The sequence below is a fragment of the Palaemon carinicauda genome, chromosome 11, assembly GCF_036898095.1.
Source record: "Palaemon carinicauda isolate YSFRI2023 chromosome 11, ASM3689809v2, whole genome shotgun sequence".
Taxonomy (NCBI): Eukaryota; Metazoa; Arthropoda; class Malacostraca; order Decapoda; family Palaemonidae; genus Palaemon; species Palaemon carinicauda.
The window spans coordinates 1,705,900-1,720,235 of record NC_090735.1 but is presented as its reverse complement, the minus strand read 5'-3'; the positions used below and the strand labels follow the sequence as shown (position 1 = coordinate 1,720,235).

The 14,336-nt window shown below is 42.2% G+C and overlaps 1 protein-coding gene across 1 annotated transcript in view; it reads left to right on the top strand.

Moving 5' to 3' along the window:
* Nucleotides 1–14,336, top strand: part of LOC137649926 (E3 ubiquitin-protein ligase TRIM23-like) — a 43,348-nt gene that overhangs the window by 17,129 nt on the left and 11,883 nt on the right. The window contains exons 6-8 of the mRNA XM_068382870.1: nt 10,418–10,526; nt 12,549–12,781; nt 14,160–14,333. Coding sequence (XP_068238971.1) covers nt 10,418–10,526; nt 12,549–12,781; nt 14,160–14,333 — 516 coding nt within the window. The remainder of the gene's footprint in view (nt 1–10,417; nt 10,527–12,548; nt 12,782–14,159; nt 14,334–14,336) is intronic.

The window sequence follows — 14,336 nt, the reverse complement described above, 5'->3', positions numbered from 1 at the left end:
TGGCCATGAGACGCTCCAAGATTTTACAAGTCAACTTCACAGCTGTTTTCGAGCCTTTGAATTTTTGCTGTACAATTATGTCATGCATAAACAAGGCTTTCAGGGATGGCTCCAATGATCTGACAGCCACGTTCTCTGCAGGGACAAGTCCCTCAGAGATGGCTCCATGATTTGGCAGCCATGTTCACTGCAGGAGTACGTAAGAGGCAAGTGCGCTCAATGTGTTCTTTGTCAAGACAAACTTCACGATGAAGTCTACCAGGCTGTCTTGACAGCATTTATGGAAGGCGACTGGATGGTCTCTCTCGACCTTCAGGAGGCATACTTCCACATTCCTATACACCCGGATTCCCAACCGTTTCTGAGGTTTGTTCACAGGAATGTGGGGTACCAGTTTCGAGCTATCGGAGATCAGAGCCTCCCTGTACTTCGACGACTGGCTTCTCGGAGCCTCTTCCAGTCGTCGCTGTCTGAAGGATCTCAAGTGGACTCTAGATCTGACCAAGGAATTGGGACTCCTAGTTAATTTGGAAAAGTCGCAGCTGGTCCCATCCCAAACTATTCTGTATTTAGGGATGGAGATTCACAGTCTAGCTTTTCGGTCTTTTCCGTCGGCCCCCAGAATAGATCAAGCCCAGCTATCCATCCAGAAGATGCTGAAGAAGGAACGCTGCTCAGTCAGGCTGTGGATGAGTCTGATAGGGACGCTGTCATCCCTGGAACAATTTGTATCACTAGGAAGACTACACCTCCGTCCTCTTCAATTCCATCTTGCTTTTCACTGGAAAAAGGACAAGACGCTAGAGGCGGTCTCGATCCCGTTTTCCGGAAAGATAAAGTCTTGTCTGACTTGGTGGAAGGACAATGTCAACCTAAGAGAGGGTCTTCCCCTGGCTGTTCAGACTCCCAACCACGTTCTCTTCTCGGACGCATCGGACTTGGGCTGGGGCGCGACACTGGACGGTCGGCAATGCTCAGGTCTGTGGAACTCGAGTCAGAGGAGCATGCATATCAACTGCAAGGAGCTGTTGGCAGTTCATCTGGCTTTGAAAAGCTTCGAGTATCTCCTTCGAGGCAAAGTGGTGGAAGTAAACTCGGACAACACCACGGCCTTGGCGTACATCTCCAAACAAGGAGGTACCCACTCACTGACGTTGTACGAGATCGCAAGGGACCTGCTCATCTGGTCAAAAGGTCAAGACATCTCTCTAGTAACGAGGTTCATCCAAGGCGACTTGAACGTCATAGCAGATTGTCTCAGTCGGAAAGGGCAAGTAATTCCAACCGAATGGACCCTCCACAAGGATGTGTGCAAGAGACTTTGGGCCACTTGGGGTCAACCAACCATAGATCTCTTTGCAACCTCGCTGACCAAGAGGCTTCCAATCTATTGCTCCCCAGTCCCGGACCTAGCAGCAATACATATAGATGCCTTCCTCCTAGATTGGTCACATCTGGATCTCTACGCATTCCCACCGTTCAAGATTGTCAACAAGGTACTGCAGAAGTTCGCCTCTCACGAAGGGACAAGGTTGACGTTAGTTGCTCCCCTCTGGCCCGCGAGAGAATGGTTCACCGAGGTACTTCGATGGTTAGTAGACTTTCCCAGAAGTCTTCCTCTAAGGGTAGACCTTCTACGTCAGCCACACGTAAAGAAGGTACACCAAAGCCTCCACGCTCTTCGTCTGACTGCCTTCAGACTATCGAAAGACTCTCGAGAGCTAGAGGCTTTTCGAAGGAGGCAGCCAGTGCGATTGCTAGAGCAAGGAGAGCGTCTACCATTAGAGTCTACCAATCGAAGTGGGAAGTCTTCCGAGACTGGTGCAAGTCAGTTTCTGTATCCTCGACCAGTACCTCTGTAGCTCAAATAGCTGATTTTCTCTTATACCTGAGAAAAGGACGATCCCTTTCAGCTCCCACTATCAAGGGCTACAGAAGCATGTTGGCATCGGTCTTCCGGCATAGAGGCTTAGATCTTTCCAACAATAAAGATCTGCAAGACCTCCTTAAGTCTTTTGAGACCACCAAGGAGCGTCGTTCGGCTACCCCTGGATGGAATTTAGACGTGGTACTAAGATTCCTCATGTCAGACAGGTTTGAGCCGTTATAATCAGCCTCCCTGAAAGATCTCACTCTTAAGACTCTTTTCCTGGTATGCTTAGCCTCGGCTAAAAGAGTCAGTGAGATTCATGCCTTCAGCAAGAACATCGGATTTTCGTCGGAAAAAGCTAGTTGTTCGCTGCAACTTGGTTTTCTAGCCAAAAATGAGCTGCCTTCTCGGCCTTGGCCTAAATCTTTCGATATTCCCAGCTTATCGGAGATCGTAGGCAATGAACTAGAAAGAGTCTTATGCCCTGTTAGAGCTCTTAAGTTCTATTTAAAGCGTACTAAACCTTTACGAGGCCAATCTGAAGCTTTATGGTGTTCAGTTAAGAAACCATCCTTGCCTATGTCAAAGAATGCTTTGTCATACTTTATCAGATTGTTAATACGAGAAGCTCATTCACATCTGAGTGAGGAAGACCGAGCTTTGCTTAAGGTGAAGACGCACGAAGTTAGAGCTGTAGCAACTTCCGTGGCCTTTAAGCAAAATAGATCTCTGCAAAGTATAATGGACGCAACCTATTGGAGAAGCAAGTCAGTGTTCGCGTCATTTTACTTGAAAGATGTCCAGTCTCTTTACGAGAACTGCTACACACTGGGACCATTCGTAGCAGCGAGTGCAGTAGTGGGTGAGGGCTCAACCACTACAATTCCCTAATTCCATATCCTTTTAATCTGTCTCTTGAAATGTTGTTTTTTATGGGTTGTCCGGAAGGCTAAGAAGCCTTTCGCATCCTGGTTGATTTGGCAGGTGGTCAAAGTCATTTCTTGAGAGCGCCCAAATTAGGGGTTTGATGAGGTCCTGTTGTATGGGTTGCAGCCCTTGATACTTCAGCTCCTAGGGGTCTGTCAGCATCCTAAGAGAATCGCGAGGCTCTGTAAGGAAGACGTACTTATAAGGCAGAGTAATCGTCTAAGTCGACTTCCTTACCAGGTACCTATTTATTTTGTTTTTGTTATTTTGATAACTTCTAAAATTAAATAAAAACTCTTAGCTCATAAGATGTAAACATATTTAACTGGTCTCTACCCACCATCCTGGGTGTGAATCAGCTATATATATTCACCGGCTAAGTTAAATATTTAAAAATGATAATTTAATTATAAAATAAATTTTTGAATATACTTACCCGGTGAATATATAAATTAAACGGCCCTCCCTTCCTCCCCAATAGAGACGCAGTGGGATGAGAAGAAATTGAGTCTTTGTTTACATTGAGTATGGTATCTGGCCGACAGTTGGCGCTGATGGGCACACCCGCAACCTGTATAGCGATCGCTGGCGAGTTTTTTACAGTTTTTTGTGTGTCGAGCAACAGAGTTGCAGCTATATATATTCACCGGGTAAGTATATTCAAAAATTTATTTTATAATTAAAATATCATTTTAGACTTACTTGTGGAATTGATGATACTTTGCCTATTCTGTATAGTATGAATACCTTTTGAATAATATAACATAGAAATAAGAGATAACAAATACTGTAATTATACTGTTAAAAAATTAAACTAAAATTTTTAATATTTATGTAAAATACTTTGAGAATTTTGTGCGTAAGATCTTGAAAGATTTGCAGTGGGGGAGCTAAAGTAACTACTTGGTTCAGGTTCTTGCTTTTTATTAGTCTCAGATCAATGGACCTAAGGAATTTTGTTTTGAAAAATTATGGCAAAATACGATATGTTTTTCTATATCTGGCCCAACATTATTTACTAATGTGTCCTGATATTTGTTAGAATACCCAGTATATAGATATAATTTATGTTTAATTTTTAAATATTTAACTTAGCCGGTGAATATATAGCTGCAACTCTGTTGCTCGACAGACAAACTCTACGGAAAAACTCGCCAGCGATCGCTACACAGGTTGCGGGTGTGCTCAACAGCGCCATCTGTCGACCAGATACCCAGCTCTTATGTAAACAAAGACTCAATTTTCTCTCTGTCGACGTGTCGACAAGACTTACTTTACTCGCTGTTGCTAAACTGGAGTTTTTCATATCTATTTGGTGAAGTACTATATTCTAGTTTTGAGCTTTCGCTATGCAGGTGTTTTATCTTCATCTTAAATCTTGAACTCGTTTTGGATAGATTTAATTATGGTGACAAAGAGAGTATGGACTTTCTTTCACTTTTAAATGGCCGACCCTTCCCTTAGACGGAAGTGTGTTTAGGCTTTTAGTAATTATCTTATCACGTTATAAATTATTTATAGATTTTATATCTCTCCGCCTTTATTAGGCCTCTTCGATTAACTTTCCATTTATTATAAACATATAAAAATAAATTTTAATGTTTTGTTTATATGCGACCTTTCCTGAGAGTAGGCGGTCCTAACTTGGAAACCGAAGTTAATCAACGTTGAGCCCTTTATATCGTAATTAGCTTTTAAAGAGCTAAGGATTTAAAACTTTTTAAATGTAATTTTTTATGAAAGAATTTCTTTGATAGTCTTCGTACTGTTTTCAAAGATGAACTAACATTTAGTTTATTTATGCTACGCAGTTGTTGACGTTCAGGACGTTCAACATGCGCTCTATCGTTACGATAGAGAGAGAGTGTATCACGGTTTCACTTTGCAGTAAGAGTAAATCGATTCTGACGTTTTGTTCATTCTTTCATAGCTTAAATGTTTTAAATTCTATTTTAAAGGAACTTTTTATTTGAAAAACCTTTCAGTTTTTTTCCTTTAGTCAAATAACATGTTTTTTTGACGAAATATAATTGGGCTCTTCTCTTAGGTGCGAAATCAAGAGAGAAAGAGAGAGAGAGATAGAGACGGAGGGAGAGAGAGGAGAGAAAACGTTCCGTTCAAGCGGGTAACGTTGTTCTCGAGTTACTCTCGTCCCTAGTCTCTGTACGGGGAGGAAGGATAAAACGTTTTTAGTTTTTTTATTCTCGTCCCCAGGCTATGTGCGGTGAGAGATTGAAAACGTAGTTTATATGAACTAGTGTTTAGTCTCTTTCCCAGCCTCTGATTTTTTTATCTTAATATATGTTTTCTGTTTTTTGCTGGTATTAATGAGCTTGCATTATACGACTGATTTCGCAATTACTACCTTTTAATGAAGGGTAGAATTGCGTGTTTCAGGTAGAAATCAGTAAAAGTTTCGATTTCAGTGAAATAAGTGCAAAACAGAAAATCGAAGTGATAAAGTGATATGCGCAAAGTGTTACAGTGTTGCGTCCGAGGGTTCGTCTGTTCGTGCCTGTCGTTCACCTAGTCCGGGACCTCTTGCATGCTCCCAAGCCCAGGGGAGAAGTAATGTCAAACGACTTATGGGTTCGAGAGGCCTTGATCAACGAACAGACGTTTCCCTCTATGGTATCGAGTATATCTTACCAAGATCTCCCCTACCATAAGACGAGAGAGACGTTGTTTCTCCTCGTCATCCGAAGGCTTTTCGCATAAGAAACCTGTCACAAGTTTTCGAAGCCCTTAAGCGAAAGTCAGTCCTTTCAGGACAGGTCCAGCATCCTGGTTACAGCCATTAGGACAGCTCTGACCCTATGCAGTCATCGGATAACTGCTCGCCGCCTAACAAAAGCGTAACACAGACTCCGAGAGTTTTTTTTGTTGGCAAAGTGTTGCGGTCACAGACGTTACCCTCGTCTCTTACCACAACCATTTCCGTTGATCCTTAATGGGTTGTATGGCAAGACATTCAGAATATGCTTGCCTCCCTTATGGAAGACTATTCTGCCGATTAGTCCGTTGAGTCTAGCCGTTTATCTCATCGATATCCTGGCTTTCAGCCAACCTAACGTTCCTTTGTGCTTACTGTTGACGTTGGCGTAGCTAAGTCACGTCAGTCAGGTTGTTTAGAACCACACTCGATGCGGTCTCGTGTGGTTTTTCAGCCGCATTTGGACGTTAGGCCACTTGCTGATGCTCCTGTTGACGTTCAAGACGTTCACTAACAATCATAGTTGACTTGTTTTGACGCTGTGCGTCAACCTCCGCATTCTAGAGTTGTTTTGACTGCTCAGTCTAGGCAGTCAAAGCAGTCTCGAGTGGACGCTGTGCGTCCTCACGCACCTGTTGTGGTTGACAGTTCAGTTGTTGACAGTTCAGTTGTTGACAGTTCACAGACTGTCAAGCAGTTACATGACGTTGCGTTCTGGTCCGCTACTAATGCACCAGTGAGTGTGGACTCTGCTTGTAAAGCATTGCCACCACGGTAGGTCTCTCCCTTGCTTGAGACTCGGCTTTTATCGGACAAGGTTCCTGTAGATGAGGAAGTTGCTGTTCCCCCTCCTACTGATATTCCCTTGAGGACTCTGTCAGATGGAGAGGAGCCTAAAGCTGCTTAGCCCCCTATGGACTTTAATTAAATCATGATGATTTTTTTAAGGATCTTTGTCCGGATCTTTTTGTAACTGCTGCTCCTCGTTCGCCTAAACGTCAGAGCTTACACTAGGCCTAGCTACTTTGAAGCCGTTGTTTTTAAGCTAGTGCTCTCTCCCTCTCCTAGAGAGCTTTACGTTGGCTAGGCGACTGGTTTTTCACCAGGAGGAGTTTGGGGGATACAGCCTTTGCTTTCCCTTCTTTTAAACTGGCTTATAGAGCGAGAGTCTGATATGACACGAGAGAAGTTCTCTGCTTGGGAGTTCATGCCTCTGCCCAGATAGACTTCTCAAATCTCGTAGACTCTCCCTGGCGCCTGGCCAGGAGACGCTCCAAGTTTTTTACAGGTCAACTTCACAGCTGTTTTCGAGCCTTTGAAGTTTTGCTGTACAATTATGTCATGCATAAACAAGGCTTTCAGGGATGGAAAGCGGTACCGCCTCAGTCGCTAACCCCGTCTGTTGCCGCACCTGCTCCCGTAGACCCTAAATGGGCTTTGCTGCAAGACATGCAGTCCAAGCTTGCGTTCATGATAAAGGACTTTAATGCGAAGAAGGTTGCTACCGAACCTTCTGGCCAACAACCTTCCAACCGGTCGGTTGTGCGCCCTGTTGACGCTGAGGTAACCTACTCGCGTCTGCCAGTTAAGGTGGTTCTTCCACCGATGCGACCCAGTGTGGGTTGCCAGCCGCACGTTGTCGTTAAGCGACGCTCGGAGGTGGTTGTTGACGTTCAGGACGTTCAACAACCAGCAGAGGTGACTTGTTTTGACGCAGTGCGTCAACCTCAGCAACCCGGTAGGGTGTTGACTGCACAACCCAGACGGTCTAGACAGTCTCAGGTTGACGCTGTGCTTCCTCGCGCACCCATGGTTGTTGACAGTTCACAGACTGTGCAGCAGTTCCATGATGTTGCGTCCGGCTCCGTCACGCATGCACCAGTGCGACCGGACTCAGCGAGCCAGACGTTGCCCACTCCGTTGCCGTTTCCTCATCAGTTTTCGGATGAGGAACCCTCTGATTAGGACGTTGCTGAACAACAAGACGATCAGCCCCCAGAATAGATCAAGCCCTGCTATCCATCCAGAAGATGCTGAAGAAGGAACGCTGCTCAGTCAGGCTGTGGATGAGTCTGGTATGGACGCTGTCATCCGTGGAACAATTTGTGTCACTAGGAAGACTACACCTCCGTCCTCTTCATACCATCTAGCTTTTCACTGGAAAAAGGACAAGACGCTAGAAGCGGTCTCGATCCCGGTTTCCGAAAAGATAAAGTCTTGTCTGACTTGGTGGAAGGACAATATCAATCTAAGAGAGGGTCTTCCCCTGGCTGTTCAGACTCCCAACCACGTTCTCTTCCCAGACGCATCGGACGTGGGCTGGGGCGCGACACTAGACGGTCGGCAATGCTCAGGACTGTGGAACTCGAGTCAGAGGAGCATGCATATCAACTGCAAGGAGCTGTTGGCAGTACATCTGGCCTTGAAAAGCTTCAAGTCTCTCCTTCGAGGCAAAGTGGTGGAAGTTAACTCGGACAACACCACAGCCTTGGCGTACATCTCCAAACAAGGAGGTACCCACTCACTGACGTTGTACGAGATCGCAAGGGACCTGCTCATCTGGTCAAAAGGTCAAGACATCTCCCTAGTAACGAGGTTCATCCAAGGCGACTTGAACGTCATAGCAGATTGTCTCAGTCGGAAAGGGCAAGTAATTCCAACCGAATGGACCCTCCACAAGGATGTGTGCAAGAGACTTTGGGCCACTTAGGGTAAACCATCCATAGATCTCTTTGCAACCTCGCTGACCAAGAGGCTTCCAATCTATTGCTCTCCAGTCCCGGACCCAGCAGCAATACATATAGATGCTTTCCTCATAGATTGGTCACATCTGGATCTCTACGCATTCCCACCGTTCAAGATTGTCAACAAGGTACTGCAGAAGTTCGCCTCTCACGAAGGGACAAGGTTGACGTTAGTTGCTTCCCTCTGGCCCGCGAGAGAATGGTTCACCGAGATACTTCGATGGTTAGTAGACGTTCCCAGTAGTCTTCCTCTAAGGGTAGACCTTCTACGTCAGCCACACGTAAAGAAGGTACTCCAAAGCCTCCACGCTCTTCGTCTGACTGCCTTCAGACTATCGAAAGACTCTCGAGAGGTAGAGGCTTTTCGAAGGAAGCAGCCAGTGCGATTGCTAGAGCAAGGAGAGCGTCTTCCATTAGAGTCTACCAATCGAAGTGGGAAGTCTTCCGAGACTGGTGCAAGTCAGTTTCTGTATCCTCGACCAGTACCTCTGTAGCTCAAATAGCTGTTTTTCTCTTATACCTGAGAAAAGGACGATCCCTTTCAGCTCCCACTATCAAGGGCTACAGAAGCATGTTGGCATCGGTCTTCCGGCATAGAGGCTTAGATCTTTCCAAACATAAAGATCTGCAAGACCTCCTTAAGTCTTTTGAGACCACCAAGGAGCGTCGTTTGGCTACCCCTGGATGGAATTTAGACGTGGTACTAAGATTCTTCATGTCAGACAGGTTGGAGCCGTTACAATCAGCCTCCCTGAAAGATTTCACTCTTAAGACTCTTTTCCTGGTATGCTTAGCCTCGGCTAAAAGAGTCAGTGAGATTCATGCCTTCAGCAAGAACATCGGATTTTCGTCAGAAAAAGCCACTTGTTTGCTGCAACTTGGTTTTCTAGCCAAAAATGAGCTGCCTTCTCGGCCTTGGCCTAAATCTTTCGATATCCCCAGCTTATCGGAGATCGTAGGCAATGAACTAGAAAGAGTCTTATGCCCTGTTAGAGCTCTTAAGTTCTATTTAAAGCGTACTAAACCTTTACGAGGCCAATCTGAAGCTTTATGGTGTTCAGTTAAGAAACCATCCTTGCCTATGTCAAAGAATGCTTGGTCAGACTTTATCAGATTGTTAATACGAGAAGCTCATTCACATCTGAGTGAGGAAGACCGAACTTTGCTTAAAGTGAAGACGCACGAAGTTAGAGCTGTAACAACTTCCGTGGCCTTTAAGCAAAATATATCTCTGCAAAGTATAATAGACGCAACCTATTGGAGAAGCAAGTCAGTGTTCGCGTCATTTTACTTGAAAGATGTCCAGTCTCTTTACAAGAACTGCTACAAACTGGGACCATTCGTAGCAGCGAGTGCAGTAGTGGGTGAGGGCTCAACCACTACAATTCCCTAATTCCTTATCCTTTTAATCTGTCTCTTGAAGTGTTGTTTTTTTATGGGTTGTCCGGAAGGCTAAGAAGCCTTTCGCATCCTGGTTGATTTGGCGGGTGGTCAAAGTCATTTCTTGAGAGCGCCTAGATTAGGGGTTTGATGAGGTCCTGTTGTATGGGTTGCAACCCTTGATACTTCAGCTCCTAGGGGTCGATCAGCATCCTAAGAGGATCGCGAGGCTCCGTAAGGAAGACGTACTTAAAAGGCAGAGTAATTGTTCAAGTCGACTTCCTTACCAGGTACCTATTTATTTTGTTTTTGTTATTTTGATAACTTCTAAAATGAAATAAAAAACTCTTAGCTCATAAAATGTAAACATATATTACTGGTCTCTACCCACCATCCTGGGTGTGAATCAGCTATATATTCACCGGCTAAGTTAAATATTTAAAAATGATATTTTGATTATAAAATAAATTTTTGAATATACTTACCCGGTGAATATAAATTAAATGACCCTCCCTTCCTCCCCAATAGAGACGCAGTGGGACGAGGAGAAAATTGAGTCTTTGTTTACATAAGAGCTGGGTATCTGGTCGACAGATGGCGCTGTTGGGCACACCCGCAACCTGTGTAGCGATCGCTGGCGAGTTTTTCCGTAGAGTTTGTCTGTCGAGCAACAGAGTTGCAGCTATATATTCACCGGGTAAGTATATTCAAAAATTTATTTTATTATCAAAATATCATTTTTAGTTTTTCATACTTTAATTGATTGATGTTTTGTATTTTCAGCATGTACTTTTGGAGCAAGAAGCAGAAAGGATTCGGTCAACTATTAGTACAACTACACAGCATATCAAGAGGGTAGCTCAGGAACTTACAGACTCGGCACATAAACTTGGTTAGTACTGTAATTCCAAATGAGGAATTTTATGATTACGTTGGATCATCCTTTATTGTTTCATTGTTACTTTAGGTTTCAAGAAAGATTAAACTTTTTTTTAGTAAGATTAATTTTTTCATCATCATCTTTATTATCATCATCTCCTCCTACGCCCAATGGCACAAAGGGCCTCGGTTAGATTTCGCCAGCCGTTTCTATCTTGAGCTTTTAATACAATACTTCTCCATTCATCATCTCTTACCTTGTGCTTTATAGTCTTCAGCCATGTAGGCCTGGGTTCTTCCAACTCTTTTTTTCATACAAACCCATTATTTAAACAAGTAAGAGAGGTGAAGCAGCTATGCATATGCTCGTATCATTTCCAAGATCCCAGCCATTAACTACCTCACAATTCATGTAGTTTCATTGAAATCAATGATTGAGAAGTTAAATAGCCTGGAACAGGATAATTGTGATTTGGTGTATCCAATAGAGAGCTGGAGTTCAAATTAACAACTGAAGGGAAACGAAGATTCATATTTGTAAAGAATAAACCTTACTACAGATAGTAATTTATAAGATGTCCATAGTTGTGTTTCCATAGGGTACACTCTAAAAGACCAAGTATATATGAATTATGTGAGATATATTGGTGAATATACCATGTTAAATTAATCTTTTGAAGGATGTTATAATGATAAATAAGATGACCTGAGTAATGAGTGTGATTTATCTGCATTGGTAAAAAACCTCAGCTCAAGAAAATAATAACCGATGTTTCATTATTAATTCTGGTTGCTATGGGTATGAGTCTACTACCTATGACTTATTTGCAAGCCTTCAAGTTTGTAGTCGGTGTGTACATACAATATGCCCTCGCACACTGCAGTAGTTGAGCCACTACTTGTATTAAGGAGCTTGAGAGTGCTGCGCAAGAACTTTTAGATATTTGCTTTGCTAATGACATTGATAAGTTCACAAGGAGAATCATCAGCTATTGAGAGATATGTACAATGATAACAAAAATGCAATTTCACTTGCAACCACCACATAGATAAAAGCTTTCATTTATTATCAGTCTGAAGGATCCCGATCTTCTATTCAAGAACAGTCACCTTTCTTCCAACCAAGATTTAGAGATTTGACCTGTTACATAAACATACATATCAAAATGATGAGTGAAAAGCGGTGTTTACACGGTCGAACCTGGTTGTCGAACCTGCTTGTCAAACGGTTCGAAGAGGTGGAGTCAGCCACAAATGCATAAGGTTTGTGGACAACGAAGCCCCCCCCCCACAAAAGTCCGGCGAGAACAGACTTTCTTCGAACCATTCGACAAACATATTTGACAACCAAGTACCCTGTTCACATATTCGTACATCACTTCAAACACTTGTCTGTCAACCGCATTCGACAAACCGTTCGATCGTTTAAATCCCGCTTAAGCCTCGTCACACATTATATCTCAGGATGACCAGGTAATACCTGACCAGTAGATTATCCTGCCAGGTTTTTATGATACCATTAGGAGGAAATATCATGATAAACATGGCTACTGTCTCTTAGGAGAGTTACTGTAAAAGATATTTATAGATTTAAGATATGAGGAATTCATAATTTTATTTACTGGATTTTCGTTTGTGGTTACAATTTAACTTTCCAAGATTAATCTTTATTTATCACGTAGGTTAGTCATAAATCCACATTTAAAAAACTTTATTTATCCTCCTTTTGCATAGTATATATCACAATGAATCATAAGGTAATGAAATAATAAATTTCATGTTTTTTTATAAAGAAACCTTTGGGTAATTTTTTTGGCCTAGTTAGTGATTGAATATTACTTGGTCAGTGGTTGAATATTACATGGTTGTCTGCTTATACAAACCTATTTTATGAAGACTTTTAATATATTTTTTATAAAAACCTTCTGGGTACTTTATTTGCACTGGTTAGTGATTGAATATTATAGGGTTGTTGGCTAATACAAACCTATTTCATGAAGACTTATTTTCATGTAGAAAATTAAACCTTTTACAGAGAGTGTGGCCCGACAGTTGGAAGGTTCTGCTGCAGACAATGTAACAGTAGAACCTGGGGTTGGAGGTACAGCAGAGGAAGCAAGATCTCGTGTGAAGCAGTATTTCACTCAACTTAGAGACCAGTTGACACTGCAAGAAACACAAGCAATGACTGTTTTGGACGCTCATATTCGGGAAAGGTTGTGCTCTATAAGACAGCAACAAGAAGATATGGCTACTCTTTTGTCTCAGGTTGGGAATACCTGTATTGAAAATTTTAATTTGTATGTGTCAAATATTTGAGGTAAAAAAATATTTATGCTAAAGTTCTTGCAAATTTAAATTAGAATTTGATTAGGAGAAAAATTTGCCTGTCATATTTTAATACTGTGCTGTGTAATGAATAATCCAACACCGAAACCTAGAATTTTAAGATTTTCATCCGTAAATATAGCATGCAATTTTTAAGTTTATAACCCTGTTTTTAATTAATACTTAAATTGCTAACAGGAAAGCATAAGTGAAATTAAGGGTTTGTATATCAGGAACAGAACATGTTTTATCAAAAGACAGCAGCCTTTCCAACTCAAAGATTTGTTCTGGTAAATATTATTTCTTTGAGATCTTTTTAAACTTCCAACAATCCCTCCATTCATAAGTTTATCTAATTTCAACTTTCCATGCAGTAAGCATCATATCCATTATTCTAGATTTACAAGCACTCGCATAAAATAGGCATTTGTTTTCCTGGCTTTATTAACACCAGGGACTGATTGACTGAATGCACCATGACTTGGAAATGGGCCCTGATCTGGAAGCACCATATTCTAGATCCAAGTACAGTATACTACTTCCTAGTTTACATGTTGTGTGACTGAAACACTTGTTATAAGTTGAGTGATTATTTTAATAGTTTTTTTGGGTTAGGCTGCTGTGAGATCCCCGATGGTTTTCCTTTTGAGAGTAGAACAGTGACTCCAATATGACTGTTGTGAAGACCCCAAGGACTTTCCTGTTGAAGAGTAGAACAGGGAATCCAATTTGACTTAATAAACCAAGGAACTTCCCTTTCTGAGGTCTTGTGTGTCTTGAGTGTAAAGCAGAGATTTAGTGTGTGTGAGCATAACTACAGCGTTATACTCTATTGAACTTGTTCTGAATTCGTCTACTAACTGACAATATGTCACTCACCGAGAATCAATTCTAACACTGCAGACAGTACTTACCCAGGTGTTTGTTCCTTGCCCAGCAAACATTTATCTTCCAGTCATTGCATAGGTAAAAAGTAATACTGTACTGTATTATGTGCTTTTATCATTTGAAGGAATTCTACAGCAACCTTTTAATTCAAGTACAGTTAGTTAGCTTTTGAATTTATTATTATTTAATTCCTACAGCTAGATGTTAGTGTTAATACATACTTCACTATTTTGTTGTTAGATTTGATGATGTAAACATGGTCGTGTATCCTAAAACTGAACTTGGTTGAGTCCCTTGTTAGGCTGGGAGGAACATAGAGTGGAGAGGTTCCATTTTTTGTTTCATTTGTTTGATGTGGGCTACTCCAAGTGCCTTGGTATATGTATGTATATTTATTTCATCTTTTTGTTTTCTTCTAAATTCTCTGCAGATGGTAGCTGTGGTTGTTGATGGAGAACGTGCTATTCAGCAAGATGATGGACGTTTGATTGCGGCCTCCCGAGACTTGTCAGCTCGCCTTTCTCACGTAACTTCACAAGAACAGCAATTGGCTCAGCTTGTTTCTCTTGCCCCTGATCCAGCAATACCTATCACATTTACAAAGGTG